We start from the raw sequence: 18,160 nt of genomic DNA on the forward strand, positions 1-18,160 counted from the left end.
TAGTTAAGCCACTTAAATGCATTTAAAGCAACTTTATTTAAGCTGCCAAATGTGTTGCACAACTTTAGCCGAGACCTGGCACAAAGTTGCAGGCAAAAAACAATAAAAGCCAAACGAAAAAGTCAGATGTCAATTGGCTAATTAAAGGCAACTGCAACAACAGTAGCTACATGGCGATAACCTTTTGTGTCAGTCTCAAGTTGAGATTTATTTTTGTGTTTCTTATTTGGCTTTATAACAAATTTATCTTTCACTTTTGCTGCAGTTCAAGTTTGCTTGTAATGCGAGTGCAATCTCGTTTTGTTTCAAAGGCAAAAGTTCAATAACACAGCACCATAAATGTACACGTGATTAATCGATTTTATTTTTGCTATTGTATTTCATTGCAGTTAACCCTCGAAAACGAATCTGGAAATTATGGTAAGTTAATAGGCCTAATTGGGCAACAACTTTACACGAAAATTAGCAGGGCTTGCCGCGAAAGCAAAAGGGTCTCTTTCCCTCTGTCTGTCCCCATGGGTCAAATATTTCATAATTTATGCGAGGAGAAATGAAAATTGTATGCTTTCTGCGTAGCATAATTTATAACCAAGCAGAACATAACGATGAAAGCAACTTTGTACTTACTCTTGCTACCCGGTATTTGAAAGTTGAATTGATGGGGTATATTGGATAGATATATTATATAGATATTAGGAATTTACACTCTTAATAATAGATGCTTGGGAATACTTTATTATTATTCATACCTCTTTTGTTAAATTTGGAGATAAATTATGACAAAAATACCGATGTAAAAATCAATGAAGCAAAGGTATAGTTTCTATTGGTAACTTACTGGAAATATTATAAACTTCTCTCTTTAAGAAAGCTAAGAATTTCGTAGTGGGATTAGATTATTAATTGATTAAATCCCCTACCTCTGTTATCTGATATATTATCACAATTTTAATAAACTTTACCTCAGAAAAATTTGCATACTGGATATTTCATAGTCGGGGCACTTGAATAAAGCCGTATTTCTTTTTAAATTTTGGGGGCTGCGTGCCTGCCATTTTGACCGCTTAATGTGGAATGAGTAATGTTTAAATGTAACCAGGACAATGGCAGCGAAGATTGTGCCGAAGGGACTTGCCCCCGGCATCCTCCTGCTCCTGCCCCGCATCCTCCAAGCCCTCGGCTTCCCCCGGTGGAATCTCATGCAATTTATATTCGACACTTGCCACGCCACGCGAACTGGGTCAAAACATGTGAAGAGCTCCACTTGCTGCTCCTGTTGTTGTCGTCATCGTCGTCCTTCTCGTTGCTGTGGATTCCTATATCCACATCTATATCTATTCTCGTAGCCAGAGGTTTAAATTGCTTTGGCTGCTCCCGTAACCCGACAACATCCCAGAGCCGAGTTCGTTTGATTGAATTTCAATTTTTATGCCTTCGGTCAGGGCAAGAGTCGTAAAGTTTGCCGTCGATTTCGGACACTTTCCAGGTCATTTATCCCCAAAAGCTTAGCTCTTCAGCTGGGCTTCTCAATTAATTTGATGAGTTTTTTTTTGGGGGTAGGGTAGTTGGGGCTGGCCAAAAAGTTTTCATTAATGTAAAACACTTTACGCACTCATTAGAGTCGTTTGTTTGTGACATCTCCATCTCTAGCTCTCTCTCTTTCCGTTTTTCTCTGTCTCTCTCTCTCTCTTTGCGGATGATAAATGTGTCCATAATGCGGCCTAATTGCGGCATCATTAGAGGCGCCTCTCGGCCCTGATTGTCCCTCTTATGGAGCATACACTCCAAGTGGATTGGCACACTCAGCAAAAAATCATAATGGACAGCTGAGGAAATATATATTTCTCAAGTTTTGGGTTCAAGGAAAACTTGAGGAGATGAGTGGATAAGGAAAACTTACTAATCTTAGCAATTTGATTTAAATTTTTATTAATTATTTAATGTGTTATAACTTTAAATACATTTTGCCTTAATAGAAAATATGGAAAAAATGAATGAGTGGCACAAAGTTTCCTATCAAAACTCCTACTCCAGTTACCATATAATTGCGTTCAGTGTAATCCAGATGAGATGTGTACTTCAAAACGGACAAACAGACTTGACTTTTGCATAGTTCTGGTAAGAGAAGAAGAGGCTTGGCCAGAGCTATCCGGACGACTGTCATGTTGGATTGGCAACAAAGCAAATCAAATTTAATGATAAACTCAAATGGAAGCACATGTCTTTTCCGCTCGAAATACGAAGTCTGCCAGTCTTAAATCAGGTCTTCCTCATCATATAGTCTATATAGTATATGTATATATATATCCATGAGCCGTGTGTGTTGACGTAAACAACAACATAGACATTGGAATGACTAATTTAATGCGTCGCGTTTGGTGACGACAACGCGCCGTTGTTACGTATACGCACCGTGTGCCCCGAGGAGAAGGACCCTTTGGCATTTCGCAAAAGTTAACGAAGCGAACGGAGGACCAAACAAGAACAGACAGAAACAATAACAAGAACAGCAGGCAGGAGCAGGACCAACAGCCATAATATACCGAATTTTATTTATAGCATAATTCCAGGTGTCGCACACAGAAGACGACAAAGTGTTGAAAAAAGCTGGTTAAATTAAAGAACTTGGCAGCTTAAAGTGAGAGAGAGTGAGAGTACCTAAAACCCTAAACCGAACTTAGTTTAGTGATAATGTTTTGGTTTTATTTCGCGTCTCTTCAACCTGACTTTCAGCCCATCCTTTGTGTGTATAAACGGGGCAGGTTGGTGCGTAACTTCCATGGCCTCGGCCACGGTGGCATCCAATTCCAGGTGGAAGTTGTGCAGGAGTTTGATCAGCGCCACCTTAATTACCAACTTGGCAAAGTTTTGACCTGTAATTTAAGGGGAAGAACACTTAATTATATTCTTTAAGGTGAATTTGTAGCAGTAACTTACCCACACATTGTGCTCCTCCCATGCCAAAACCTATGAAGGCATTGTTCTTGCTCTTCTCGGGACATTGCTCCAAATTATCTTCCGTTCGAAGGGAATGCAGGAATCGTATGGGCTTATATTTCATGGGTTCACTGAAATACCTTTCATCTCTGTGTATGGCCAGCAGAGGAATCATTAAGGTCTTGCCCTCGTCTATGGTATACTTGCTGTTGGGCAGCGAGTAACTCTTGCGGCAAATGCGTTCGATGATGGGCAAAGGTGGATATTTGCGAACAGTTTCTGGGGGGATTTGATTACATACAATTAATGATTCAATTATTGAGATATTTCCCAATGAATCAACTCACCTTTAAGACACATATCCATATATTTAAGACCTTCTAGCTGCTCAAACTTAAGCTCATCACTCTCAATGCTTAGCTCTTTGATTTCCGCTTGAAGTTTCTCCACAATCAGGGGTTCTTGAAGGATTTCAAAGAGTGTTAAGGTTATTGTTGAGGCCACTGAATCTAGGGATGTTTTTAGGAGATCTTCGGCCACTTTGGCCAATCGTTTGATGGACAGAAATTTCTCTTGATCTGGGAATATTAGGAAATACGTTCAAATGCGTTTAAAATCATATAAATTTTAAAGGCTACCATTATTCATTTCCAGCTGCCACTTATCGCCACACAGCTCATTGCCATTCCTAAATCTGACTAGTAATTGTAGTATATCCTTTCGTATCAGTCCATGATCCTCTCGTAGCTCCACACTTTGCTTAATGAGATCCCTGAGGCGGTAGGTAAACGATGATTTCTGAGGCAGGCGACCCAAGGTGCTAAGATATTTTTAAAATTAGATACTAGAAGGGAAATTCTACCTGATTAAATTCTTCTTACAAAGATTGAATGGTGACCTGACTCTGCTTTAGATAGCTAGTGAAGATGTGATCCTTTTGCTCAAAGTTGTTGATATCCAAGCCGTAAATGAGATTGCCTATGATGTTAATGGAATACCTAAGAAAGTATTCAGCAATAAATATATTAAATGAAGTGAAAACTATTTAAAGTGAAAGAAAGTTCCTCACACTCTCAGTATTTGCTGTAGATCCGTCTCCAGAACACCTCCTTGCACTTGTTCCAGGTCCAACAAATGCTGAACCAGATGATCTCCCACTTTTTGGACCTGCCCGAACATCTCGTGCAATCTCTTGGCCCCAAACATGGGCGCCAGCTTCTCCAGCAGATTGAACCGGCGATAACCCTTGACATAGTCCCATTTGAGTTCATTAAAGTGTCCATTCGATTGCTGTAGTATCGTCTGGGCCAGTTCCACGCTGCGAACGAGGAGGACGGGCCTGAAGAAGCAATAGATACCGAGCAATCGCTCCCTGCCCAACTGATAGGCCTCACAGATGGCATCCACGTGCCGGAATTCCCGGCGATAGGCCTGATTCAGGAAACTCCACGAGATGCCGGCCTTTTCCGAGGGGAATCCCCTGCGTCGCCAGTGGCTGTAAATGTGCCGCACGGAGAGGAAGATCACCGAATAGAGCAGAATGGGCAGCAGTAGCCACATGATAATGATGATGTTGCGACTTCGACGGGAGTTGAAAGACTGATACTGAAACCGAAAGCGAAACCTAAAACTACCAACGATTCTGAGGACGTCTGCCCTGGGAGATAATTACTGAGAGTTGCCTGGATGGGAATGATAATGATGGCGACGACGACGACGAAGATGATGCCCGTCCAACGAAATCGAAAGTCGCGATCGAAGCGTTGCTCTTCTCGGCCGCTCGTCTGCCAACTGACAACTGCAAGTCAATCTTGTCTGACCAAAAAGAATAATAACAAAGGCAAAAACTGGGAATAAAAATCGAAAAAATGGGAGAAAAACAAAAAAAAAAACAGTATACATATTGGAAAAAATACCGGGCATACTATCACACACTGTTTCAGTTATCTCCCTCGGCCTCTCTTTATGGGGTGTGCCCGGAGCGTCCTGATAGTAATTTATACAGCAGCGGCTGTACCATGTCATTATCAAAGTCTGGGCAAGTTTTTGTGACCGAAAACGTACCCTAAGAATATTGAATATGGGGTATATTTGGGTTATTCAAAGGTCCTGGAAGACGAGGGAAATAAATTAAATTGTTTGATAGAAACAATATCATTTATAACAAATTAGAATTTTCTAAAATTTTAAATTGAGTATGTAGATTTATTAATATAATAAAAACTAACATAGTAAAGCTTTCCGAATTAAAATTAAAGCACTTTTGGCTTAGTAATAAGTTTTTAAAATTTTATTTCTGGAATACATTTTTAAAACTTAAATAAAATAAGTTTTACATTCTTATCTATTTTTAAAGATTGGTTGCATGACAGCTATATGATATAGTAGTCCGATTTTCAAAAAATTTTACACAAAATACAAAACTAATTTATAGTGGCTGTATATCAAATTTGATTAAAGTCTGTTGAAAACTGGAAAAGTTATAATTATTTTCCTTAATTTTCCGATCGTTCCTATGACACCTATATATGTGTATATATACGTATAGTCCACCGATTCGCCATGATCCGACTTATATACTAGTAAAATTATATAAAAGAATAAGTACATAGTTTCATTGAAATAGCTTAAAATTGTTCTAAAACAAATCTCACACATCTGTGCATATGATTCCCAACTAGTTCTAACATCCCCGGAACGAAGTGACTTCTGCCGGCCAAGTATCAGAAATGTGCTGTGTTAAAAAATGTGCAAGTCATTGTTTATTACTGTTCAAAGTTAGTAACTGCTCATCCATACTTACTGGTCATAGATACTTACTGATCATAGTTACTTACTGGTGAAAGATACGTAGTGTTCAGAGTTAATTACTGGTTATAGATAGTTAAAAAAGAAGAAAATCCAAGGGTTAGTATGTTATATTTTTGGTCAATTTTACGGATTTATCACATATTTTTTACTAACTCAAATTCTCATTATTCCAAAATAAACAATGAGAGCTTTCCTACGCTTCTCAAAAACCAAATTTTGTTTACCTCTCTTTTACTCTCTCTCAAAAATAATACATTCCTCGCATTCACTATCTCTCAGAAAAGTGCCCTCCTCTGCGCTTCTCAACCAGTGTACTTAAGCACCGTAGCAAACACAATTATTTTTGTTCATCTTCTTGAAACTATAAGTTTCTAATTAAAATTTCTAATTAAAAATAATAGTTTCCTCGCATTCACTATCTCTCAGAAAAGTGCCCTCCTCTGCGCTTCTCAACCAGTATACTTAAGCACCGTAGCAAACACAATTATTTTTGTTCTTCTTCTTGAAACTATAAGTTTCTAATTAAATTTGAGTATAAATACAACCTTTGGCTATTGTGTGTTATATCAAAGTTTCCTATCACAATAAGTACAAGTCATTGTTTATTAGTGTTCAAAGTTAGTAACTGATCTACATACTTACTAGTCATAGATACTTACTGATCATAGTTACTTAATTTTCATTGATAATAAATGATCATAGTTACTTACTGGTCATAGATACTTACAGTTCAGAGTTAATTACTGGTCATAGCTACTTACTGTTCACAGTTACTTAATGTTCATAGATACTTGCTGTTCATAGTTAATATTAGAACATATGATTCCCAACTTGTTCTAACATCCCCGGAACGAAGTGACTTCTGCCGACCAAGGCTCAGGAATGTGTTGTGTTACAAAAGTTGCAAGTCATTGTTTATTAGTGTTCAAAGTTAGTAACTGATCTACATACTTACTAGTGATAGATACTTACTGATCATAGTCACTTACTAGTTATAGATACTAAGTGCTCAGAGTTACTTACTGCTCATAGTTACTTATTGATAATAGTTAATTACTGGTCATAGATACTTACTTACTTACTTACACTAAAACTCTCAATAAATATATATCAATAGGTATTCATTAGCCTTAACTTTTGAATTATTGTAGTTCCAGTCTTAGTCTTGTTTATAAAGCTGCAGCTGCAATGCTCTTGGTTCTTGTTTCCATCTCTCTCCAACTGATTCTCCTCTCTGGAAAATTCACTCTCTGACTTATTGTTTTTGTTGATAAGAACCCTGGCCAGCATTTAGTTATTTATTTATATGAAAATTGCTGCGTCATGAGACACGCTTGAATAGATTTGGATTATGAATCTTAATCAATGGAATTATAGAAACCAAGATGCGGTTACGCATCTCCGGGTAGAACAATGACAAGTCTCATGGCAACAGATTAAATGAAATGGAAAGTTTCAGGTTTACACACCTGAATATACAATTATATGTCTTTAAATAGATTTATAAAATCCCTGATCTGTCTCAATGATCAATCAATCAAAGAAAAGCCCCACAAGTGACTCGGTTTCCTTCCATTTAACCGTGATGTAATCTTAGACTTGAGTTTCCACCTTAGCAGCCAGAGACTTTCATAACAATCTCTTGGCCAATCAATATTTCCATTACGCAGAGCTACATACTCTCTTTTACTTTGTCATTTGCCAGTGTTAATTATCGTTTTAGCCACGTTTTGCCTCCGAAAGTGTCAATTTCAATGCCTAACCAAGTGAATGAAGGCAAAAGTCCCTGGTCGGGGCCAAAAAGGGAAGTCGTTAATCACGCCCATTGCATGCCAAAGTTGGCAAAAAATGTAAATTGTGTAGAGAGGTAGCAGAGACAAAATAAAAATTGCACTAAATTTGCTGCACCGGAGGCAATTTTCCAGTAAGCTCCTAAAAGGAGGGGGAAAAGGTAACCACTTGTTGCTGCTGCTGCAACTCCACATAATTGATGCCGTTGCCTGTGGGAATTTGATTTAAATGAACCCCGAGTATCTGCTTACATTTATATAGCCTGATATTTATTCATGTATCATCCCATTTATGTATGTTATGCAGTTATTCCAGACAATTTCCCACATTTATATGGTAGGTTGACCTAGAAGTTCATCGGGTTCTTGTCGTAGACTCCCAGCAATTGGTCCTTTTCAATTGAGTGTTTGCCAAGAGCAATTTCAATATTGCTTTATTCCTTCAATGCCGTTTTTGCCAACTCACGGGAGCAGCAGCAACAGCTTGTTGCCATGGCCCATCAGCCACATTGGCAACATTGGCAAGTCATGCCAGAAATTGAATAAAGTTGGCAAATACATATATAGTCTGAGCTTCTTCTCTTCGCCACGAATGACTTGGCAGATCCTGTAGGAGCTGCAAAAAGGTATTGTTGAAATATAATTATTCAAAAATGGCTAAGAACTCTCCTGAAGTCATGACGTTCTTATGCACAAGTGGCTTTAAATTGCATCTGCAAATAAACAAGAAAATAAATGCATTTAATGAGGGTTTCGGAGAGAATGTCTGCTACCTTTCAAAAGTAAATGGAAAATAATTAAATAATATTATGTTAAATAGCATTAAGAACTTAACTAGGGACCTTGAAAAGTAATATATGACACTGCTAAAGCAAGGAGAAGTAATTAACCAACCTTTAAAGTTTATTTATTACTTATGAGATAATAAAGTATTCCTAAATCGTTATAAAAACCACTAGAAATACCAACAAAATCCCCTTCAATTCCCCGAAATCAGGTTAATCGGCTTACCTAACCCCTTTTATCTTACTTTTTACCAAACACTTTTCAATTATATTTTATCCATATTTCATAGTTGAGTGTCCGCCCACTCATGCAGTGATATTTTTAATGAATTTATTGCTTTTTAGTCACCTAAATGAACAACTGGCCATAATGCCATTGTGACTCATAGAATATTCACATTTATGAAGTCATAAAGCAAATTGTTTTGTATTATTTCAGCCAGGGAGACACGTGTGGATTCACTTTCGTGTACTGTTCAGGTTCCCACATATAAAATCGAATTATTCCACGACCCGTGAATATTGATATAACCGAGTATATATTTCCTTAGCTAAATACGATGGAATTGTGTGTTTTTTTTCAACAGAAATATTATGTAAATATTTGGTACGACATTTCCATTTAGTCATAAATCAAAACGTGAACCCCTAAGCGCAGTGAAATTTGAGAGAAAGATTTAATGCAGGCGGAGAAAAATAGTGCAACTTTCTTTTGAAAGTTATTATATTTTTAACTAGAAGTTTGAATTACAGTGAAGGACCTTATTTTGGCTTTTCAAAGTTTGCTTCCTGCCTTGTTTATTATAAATTTTAATAGTAACTATTTAACTTATTCAGCCCACATGTGTACTTTTGATATATTTGCTTTGCATATAGCTTAATTAAATATTGATCATTAGATATGATTAATAATTGAATTTTTCCTAGAGTTTAAACATTTATGCAATTATTTTGATCTGTGTATATACAAGGAAAACAAAACTTGTTAGTCAGTCACTTGACAGGCAATAGTCGTCTGCTTTTCCCTACCGAAACCCACCCAAAACTTGCCTCTATCTCTCGGCGAAAATTCCCTTGAACAATGCCAAAGCCTTGTATGACAGTTTGTTGTTTGTTGAAGTTCATGAACAAATGCTAAAAAGCAAACAGGAAAAATACTATATATATTCGTGTGTATATATATTTACATGCAAATTACTCATTGAGAAGATGAGTGAGTGCAGCGTCGAGGGCAATTCCTGAGTTTGACTGACAAATTTGCATGTTTATGCGAAAAAATATTGAGTTGGTAGGGAAAATGTCTCGCTTGTTGTGTGTGTGTGAAAGCCAGGGATGTCAATCGAAAAGAAAATTTTGATATAACATATGGAAAATATCTTAAAAATTAAATATATCGAAATTTTAACTGTTGAAAAATAAAGCACTTTAGATTGGATTTAAATAAATGTTTATTAAATTGTATTCAATTTATTTTGTCTATTTTTCCCATTATTTTGGTGAGATATATCACAGAATATAGATTTATTTTACATGTATCTCAATATTTATATATTAAATATATTGTATATATACAATATTTAGAGATTTTCTGCCATCCCTAGTGTCTCTGTTTAGTGGAGAGAGAAAATGGAATTTCGCGATTTGCGGCAGCATCAAGTTAAGCGTTAAGTCTGCATTTGAAATTGAGCTGAAGGATCTCTGCGTTGCATATGAAATTTCAGTCATTTTATTTCTCCTTTTTTTCTTATTTTTTTAATAACAAATTCAATTTAACTTGAAGCAGTTTTTGATCCACATACGTGCGGCCACGATAATTGCTTGTCCTCGCGAGTAAGGAAAAGCAGAAAAAATATATATGTACATACAAGAAATCAGAGGTCAGGCGAGACGAGAGGCTTTTGTGAATTTTAATTGAATTTTTCCCCTTTCCACTGGAGTCACAGGAAAAAAAAGAAGAAAAATTAAATCACAGCACGTTCGGTCCCCACACCCCACCCCCACCCCCTCTCGCCGCGCTGAGTTGCACTTGAGTGCGTTTCCATAAAGCGCAGATCTGAGGGGGGAGGGAAAATGAAACTATAAACTGAATCAGAAATTAACATAAAGGCCTCAGAAGTCAAACCCAACCTGTATCTGTATCTGTTTTTTTATTTCCAGCTCTGCATTGTTAGAGGCTGCCACGCCCACAACTCCCTCACAAAGCTAACGGTTTCAATTGTTTGTGCAATGTACATGCCCGGCAATTTGTTTGATTTCCCGCAAACCCCCTCCCTTTGATATGTCCAGCACATTTTCTCACACTGACCTGCCCCATGGAAAAGTACAAAGCGCAATTTGCTTGGCATTTTACGACCTTCTTTCGGGGGGGCACTGTACAAAATGTTTTCCGATACTTAAGAGACCCATAAATATAAGTTTAAGTATATTAGTTGGGCTTACTTTTATTTAAACATAAAGAAAGGCCAATAAAACACATGAACATAAAAATAAGGTAATTAACTTGGCTTCAAATTCAAATATATATAATTTAACTTGTATATCTTTCTTAAGAAGATAAAACAAAGGTTACAAACAAATACAAAAACTTTAATAAGATATTAAATCTTAATAATTACACTGTGTAATTATGCCCTGAAAACTCTTGAAGTTCTTCTTTGATAAACATAAACTTAGAACCTTAACTAATAGGTAATACATTTTTTTTAATTCTAAGCTAAATGCTTACCTAGTTTCCGTATGGGTCAGTTCCTGTCCCTGTATATCGATATTTGAAACCATATTTTAAATCATTTTTGCAACAAAAGCCTTTAAATTTCTACACCTCCTCTACGCCTCCCACAATTTGTTTTCGTGTTTCGTCTCATTTCTTGTGGCTGTCAATTTCACAACATTTGTCAACTGACACAAATAAAATGGAAAATGAAAAATGAAAATTTGTGACAGTTGCTCTCAAAAAAAAAAAGGTAAAAACGGAGCGTGTTTTCGCTTGACCTGCAAATGATTTTTGGGACTTTTGTTCTTTCAACGAATTTCAATGTGAGGTCTTTAAACAATTTAAAATGATTTGCACATTTGCTAGAATTTATTATGGTCATCCATTTTTAAGAATGTTATGTCGACACTTTTGTGTGACTACATTGGCAAGTAAATAATTAAAGCAGTTACGTTTTAATTTAGCATTCGAATGTAAATAAATCAATTTATTTGATTTTCAACATTTTTATGTAGCATTTTATCCCTTTTTAGGCAAACATTTATTTTCCATCGAATCTCATTTTATTACTTTATATAGTAAGCCTCTCATAAACTTTCCAGACCAGATTTTTTCCCCACTTTGCTGCAAAATAAATATTTAAAACCTCTACATGCACGAGCACACCACAAATTCCAATTAATTGGCGAATTTTTATGGGTAAATATAATTGCCATAAATAAAAGCAAGGCTTTGACTGCTTCTCTACTTTGTCCTCTGTTGATTTTTCTCGATTATTGGCTCAAAATACACAAGACGAGGCCATAAATAAGCGACCAACTTGGGGACAACGAATATTACGTATACGCCACATGGTACGAGACAAACTTGACATTGAACTTGCTGTTCGCTCTCCCTATTCGTTCGATATCCCGAAGGCCATTTTGGGTGCATTTTGAGGTGGGGGGATGGACATTAAAGGCGGCATTAAATATTCATTTGGCAGGCGGCGGCACCGACGGCTGCCATGACGACAATAAAAAGTGGCCCCAACAGGCAAAACATTTTTAATTGTTTGACCAAAATGTTCAATATATGTATATGTACATAGAGTCCCGCTGTTGTTCCCCTGAGGAGTGTGAGGTCCTTGGGGGGGTGGCACTTCCAGGGGGTGGCTCATAATGAAGCCACATAAATCTCGGCACTAAATATATTTGCCAAGTTTCTGGAGCCCAGAGCCCCAAAAGGCGAAGTGAGGCAATTAATCTTTTGCTGCGAGATATATAGAAGTTGATATATAAACAGTACAAGTCAAAATAATAGCATAGCTAAATAATACAATAAACTAAGCATTTTTCTATTTATTTCATATATATTTGGCTTTAAGGAGTCATAAAATATATGATTAAGTGATTTTATTTAAATTTTAATTTGACTTTTTTCATAGCTTAAGATCCGAAAATTTCTATATATAGTTTGCTGGCAGAAACTTTTTAGCAAATTTAATTGTTATTAAGACTTATGATATAGGATTATTATTAATTAATTAAAAACAAAACAAACATTTGAGAAACTATATATTTTTTATATGTTTTCAAGGAAACCATTTGTGTATTAGGCTTTTTACCTAAGACGAACAGAGTTCTTTAATATTCAACAATTTAGATACAACACAATATGATCAAATATATAACCTATTAAATTTCATAAATAAATGAGATATTAATATAATTTTAATAAAAAAAAAATCATGAACACATCCTAGTCTTTCTGCCACTCTTGTTCGTATCAACTTTTTTTCGCCTGCCAACGCAGGACACGTAAAAAAACACTCAAGGGAGGAAGCTCGGCTGCCTTTTGGGGATGCGGATCCAGATACGGATGCGGATGTTAAGATAGGAATTGGGGATGGGGATGGAGATAGGGATGGGCAGGGGACATCTACCAGGCCACAAAAGTAATGGCACAATAAATGTGCAACGGGCAGCCAGAAATCACGGATGTTAAGGAGAGGCTCCTCAGCTCCTCCTCAGTCCCCCTCTTATTTTCCCCCGGTGAGTGTAAATTATAGATAACCGTGTTAATGTTGCAGCGGCCTAGATTTCTCTTCCCCCTCCCCCTGGTCCACCCTCCCGAAAAAATATTCTTGGCCCCAAAACAAACAAAGTTGTTGACGGAAGTTCTTGGCCTCGACTGAAGTTGTGTGTTGGCCTGAAAGTCTGCCACAACGGATGCGAGATACATTTCCACAGCAACTTCCTTTTGGGTGTCCTTTTCGGAGAATTCTTGGACTCTTCTCCAGCAAATATTTGTTGATTATTATTTATGGCAAAATTCGGTGTGCTGTCAACTTTAAAGCACTTTCCATTTTAGCACTTAGAGATCGATTTTTCCGTCTCCCGGGCGGGGGCAGTGTGGAAAAATTAGCAATTTGAATAATTTAATTACGCCGTGACCTGCAATTTGCGGCGCTAATTAAAACGTGCCAATGTCCACGTGCCTCTCGACTAACTTTTCTGGTATTTGAGTTGGAGAAGCTAACGAAATTTTAACGCTCTATATCCATTAGTTATGCGCTTTGCCTCGTCCTCCTGCGATGAGTTTGTTTTGCCTGTAAATACACGTAGTTTTTGGTTAAACTTTTAACTTTATGTTTTCTTTTCTGGATTTTGAGTGAGGCATTTGCATGGGACGTGAGTTCTTTGATATGGAGATTTATCCACGTGGGCCTGGGAATGTATCACAGTTTGTGTTTGTGCTGGAATTTCTAATTGGTTTTATTTTGTGTTTATTCTCACTGCTATAAAGTTGACAAATTAAATTTAAATAAAATATTAGCAGGTCTATTTGAGTAGTTTTAAAGTGCTTCCGTATATGGTCCAAATACCAGTTTATTTATTGCCTAATTCTCTTACCAAACAAATGCTTAAAAGATTAGAGAAAGCTTATCTAAACACACGATATTTATGTTCTTGTTTCTGAGCAATTAATCCTCTCAAAATAGAAGCCAAAGCCTTAAGCAGTTCCATAAATATAAATATATTTAACCAATTATTTGAATGAGCAATTACCCATGCATTGTCAATGATTATTTAAACATTTTCCGAATTGGTTAAGTAAATGAATTTTGGCAAATTGCTCGTTGAACATAAATATGCGCATTTTATTGTTTGTTGACGATTTGCAGTTTCTGGAGCGGAAATTGATTGTATTTAATTTCCAGCAGAGCGACCACAATGGAAATTTTTGTATATATGTATAGTATATATTTTTTGTCGGTTGTTTTTACTTGGCAGCAACTGAAACAAAGTAAATAACAAATTAGAGAGTGAGAGAGGGAAAAGCCAAAAACTGAAAACAGTAAGCGCGTGTTGGGAATGGGAATTGTTGTATCCTGTAGTTGGAAAATTAAAGGGTATATATGTGAGGGAGGAGATTGTTAGTTTCGAAAGGGTTAAGGGAAGAACTTGCTGATTTAATACCAACAAAAATAATGATATTTCTCTATTAAACACTATGATCTGAACGAGTTCATATTTATGAAACATTACATTACTTCAGCTAGGGATATACTTATATCAAGAGAAATAGTTCTATCCAATGCATCGCCATAAATATCTGGCTATTAAAAAATTACGTATACGTAATTTATGAGAAGACGCTTTTCCTATTGTTTAAATTACTGAAAGTACAGGGTATCTTCCAAGTCCCATTATTCAACTCTTGAGTATGAATTGTTTTTATTTTCGGTTAGCAACTTTGGCGAGGTGCCGACGGATGGCAAAGGAGAATTGCATTAACTCCACTCGAAGCGAAACCGCAGCCGAAAAGCTTTTGCCACAGAAATCTAATTTCGCACTCCCGCTTCTCGTTTTCCCCTTTATTTTTTGTTGCAGATGTCGCATCAACTGCAACAGACACGTCGCCGCTTGGGCTCCGTCAGCGATTCGGCGCCACCATCGGAGTCCAGTGAGGGCACCGGCTCCTCCTCGGAGCCGCGGGATGAGTTGATTCTGCACCCGGACTGGTCGGCCCACTCCCAGTCCTCGGCACAGCGGAGCAGTGTCCATGGGACCACATTCTCGTACAATGCCTCGGACATCGATGCGGACACCATTAGCACGGATACCACGAGCAACACCAATCTGTCGGACTACGAGAGGGGTCAGGTGGAGAGCTTCTTCGGGGGCCTGGGCACTGAGATATATGTGAGCGGTGCCCTGGCGAATCTGTACGAGGGAACTGGCAAGGATGGCGACTGGCGACTGGTCTTCACCGGCATCCCGGTGATCCTACACGACAAGGGCAACTGCCGGGCCAGGGCCATACCCAGAGTGACCCTTGTGCTGGCCGAGAGGGGCTCCTGCTTCTCGCTCTGGTCGGATCGCATTGACAACCTCTCGAACTACCGGATTGCGGGTCCCTCGTTCCACACCATGTGCCTGTCGAGCAATCACCAGCAGATGATCGGTTTCAGCTTCGATTCCACGGACGCGGCCCGCGAGCTCTGGCAGCATGTGGAGCGTCTGGTCAGCGATCCGGAGAACATAGCCTTGACCGTCCCCGGAACCAGGAAGCAGAAGAAACAGAAGCGCGTGAAGCCGGCTCCACTGCCGCCCAAGTCGCAGATATCGCATCCGTGCCAGTTCCACCATGTGACCAGTGTGGTGAAGGAGGACAGCGAGCGGTACTACAGCATGCAGGCCTTTGGGCCACCGAATCCCCAGCAGCATCGTTGAGTAGGGTCGGGCGCGTGGATCTGGAACACGAGCGCCCTTTGGTGGCAGAACTGAGATCTGCAAAACCCCCCCAAAAAAACCTATAGAGATCCAGCTATAAACCCATAGTTTGTAGGATTAGTTGTAGAATTAAGGTGTCACACATATCTTTAGAGGTTTGAAGGTATTTCATAAAATGAGTCTACAAATAGGTTATGATTTGCATTTAAAATATATTGAGAAGTATGTAATGATATTTGTTTAGTTTTTGGTTATTTCAAATCTCAATACAATTATTTGGAACTTTTAGAGATTGGAAATGATTCCTTGTTTTTATAATATTGTTTTCTTACACGTTTCCTTTTTATATCTTTACATTTAATCATTACTTTCAAACTACCTTCAAATCTCTAGAGATTATTGTGGAACTCCAGCTAAATCCCTTTGTTATAGGCCTAAGTTATGCCAATGTGTCCCACTCGGTTGACACATTTATCTGTGATACATTTTAGGCGTCTATAATTTAGAAAAGGTAACTGAAACAAAAACAAATTTGATAAAGAAAATTTTTAAAACAAAAATAGAAAATTAAACAAGAAGTTTTCCAAGTTATTACAATACATATACATATATATTATAATCAATAAGTCCGAGAGTTTTTGTAAGTCCATTTCTAATATCACCCATAGACACATAACACTCTTATGCATAATGATATATATATATACTATATATAGTCCTGATATCTATCGAGTAATCTATGTATGTCCCATTTGCAGTCGCTGCAAATGTTTTTTGATACCTAAAAAGCTTGTTTTCTTATCGGATTATGACTAAGCCCAGACAAAATATAAAAAAAAAAAGATGAAAATCCATTAACAAAGTGTTTTTTTAAAGCTCTATGTATCATATTATATACGTGCATCTATATGCTACATATTACACATATATCTATATATTATATGTAGCTCTAAGCATTACATCATAGCCATTTGTCTGTATATCTCTGAACTTCATATATATATTTGCCTGTGCAAAAAAAGAGCACGAGAAAAACGAATAAAAGCTGAGAGAAAACAAACAAAATGGTATGTTTTAATTTGATTTTGTACGGATTAAAAAATATAATCCAATTTTAAATTTATTACCATTTTTTGTGTTTGTTTAACGCATTTATTACTTAATTAATCTGATAACGAAAATTGCCAGAGATGGAAAGATATGGAAAATAAACAATTTAATGTGTGCTAAAACTAGAAAGAGCTTCCTTGTAACGAATCTTTTACATCTTTGAATTCTCCCCATTCATTTCGACAGTGCAAATCATTTAATTAATTGACTGAAGAATCGTATATTGATATAAAATGCTTCATTCATTATCGTCTCCCTCTTGTAACCTCTTGCACATTCAATGACATAATCTAGCAGCATATCAAACCTCAATCATTTTACCCCCATGACTTAATTATTTACCATTGAGTGCACTACCAATTACAATAACAATTAAAGCCATTACGAGTGGGGAGAAATGAGCCCGCATGATAATGCCAATAGGAGGGGATATATACAGATATATCAAGAGAGCTGGACCGAAACGGGAGCTCTGATTCTGATTGACCGATGGCTTGTGTAAAATATTTGTAAGCTAGAGGTGAACCCCGGATTCCACTTCGATTTCTCAAAAATATCATTTAACGAGAAAGGTAAATAACTTTAGGTATCCGAAGTTTATATATCCTCGCAGTTTAGATTTAAACTATAGGATCGTATCGGAAATCTATCATAACTAATCCTTAAATATTTGCATTATTTAAATCGAATTCATAAATACTTTATAAATTATCGCATGTAAATATTGTTAGTTATTGAATTAAGAAAATTCGAATATTTTTAAAACATCGATGTTTCTCCACCTCTATTGTATGTGTGACACCGGCATCTCTCGTTTTGGCCCACTCTGAGAGCTCCTCTTTTGGCCAGAGTTGCACAACCAACCCAACTACCACTCGACGCTCTGCGATGCGATGCGATGCACATTTATGCTAATTAAGACACATCGAGTGGCAGTCAGGAGTGGACACAATCTCTTTCTACGGTCTGGCTTGCATTTAATGGTCGCCTCTCATTTTATTGTTTTATTAATGCTATTATGCTGCGCATTTATTATTTCATGTCCGACAATTAAAACCTACAATTTTTGTTTGTCGCCGTTGAATAATGTGCAGTTATATGTTGACTTGGCCAACACTCGCTCACTGCCAGCCATCCATCTCGCTGATGCAATGCAAAACGCAATTGTTTCAGCGGAGTACTTGAATTCCCACAGCAGAAAGTCTAATTAACTGGCAGCGACCTTGATTAAGTGCAAACAATGCCGCGGAATTTGCAACAAGAGCCGGGAGAAATGGGTTAAGCCCTGGAGCGAAA

General features: G+C 37.3%; 2 protein-coding genes and 1 long non-coding RNA gene across 4 annotated transcripts in view; 1 reads left to right on the forward strand and 2 right to left on the reverse strand.

Moving 5' to 3' along the window:
• The window catches only part of MESR3 (misexpression suppressor of ras 3), a 55,721-nt gene extending 38,902 nt beyond the window's left edge, over positions 1-16,819 (forward strand). For both annotated transcript variants that reach the window (XM_020956882.2, XM_086832381.1), the window contains 2 exons: positions 390-420; positions 14,912-16,819. In XM_020956882.2, coding sequence (XP_020812541.1) covers positions 418-420; positions 14,912-15,754 — 846 coding nt within the window. In that variant the 5' untranslated portion in view covers positions 390-417 and the 3' untranslated portion in view covers positions 15,755-16,819. The remainder of the gene's footprint in view (positions 1-389; positions 421-14,911) is intronic.
• Positions 2,512-4,724, reverse strand: Cyp310a1 (Cytochrome P450 310a1). Its single transcript, XM_020956881.2, has 7 exons — positions 4,610-4,724; positions 4,007-4,542; positions 3,819-3,935; positions 3,576-3,757; positions 3,285-3,515; positions 2,938-3,216; positions 2,512-2,873 (listed from the first exon to the last, which is right to left on the reverse strand). Exons 2-7 carry the CDS (start codon positions 4,495-4,497, stop codon positions 2,683-2,685), a joined length of 1,491 nt encoding a protein of 496 aa, XP_020812540.2. The 5' UTR covers positions 4,498-4,542; positions 4,610-4,724; the 3' UTR covers positions 2,512-2,682.
• On the reverse strand, positions 8,116-11,188 carry LOC147643659 (uncharacterized). The gene is made up of 2 exons (XR_015271657.1): positions 11,049-11,188; positions 8,116-8,251 (listed from the first exon to the last, which is right to left on the reverse strand). It is a non-coding gene; the product is annotated as an uncharacterized LOC147643659 (long non-coding RNA).
• Positions 16,820-18,160: the final 1,341 nt, after the last annotated feature.

This window comes from Drosophila serrata, unplaced genomic scaffold (genome assembly GCF_035046125.1).
Source record: "Drosophila serrata isolate PLE 108 unplaced genomic scaffold, ASM3504612v1 contig_249, whole genome shotgun sequence".
Classification (NCBI taxonomy): domain Eukaryota; kingdom Metazoa; phylum Arthropoda; class Insecta; order Diptera; family Drosophilidae; genus Drosophila; species Drosophila serrata.

Coding starts and splice junctions, on each gene's coding strand:
- Cyp310a1 (XM_020956881.2), bottom strand. CDS start 4,497: ATGTGGCTACTGCTGCCCATTCTGCTCTATTCGGTGATCTTCCTCTCC. Junction 3,758..3,818: donor CAGGTCACCATTCAATCTTT/GTAAGAAGAATT, acceptor AAAATATCTTAG/CACCTTGGGTCGCCTGCCTC. Junction 3,217..3,284: donor TATGGATATGTGTCTTAAAG/GTGAGTTGATTC, acceptor AAATCCCCCCAG/AAACTGTTCGCAAATATCCA.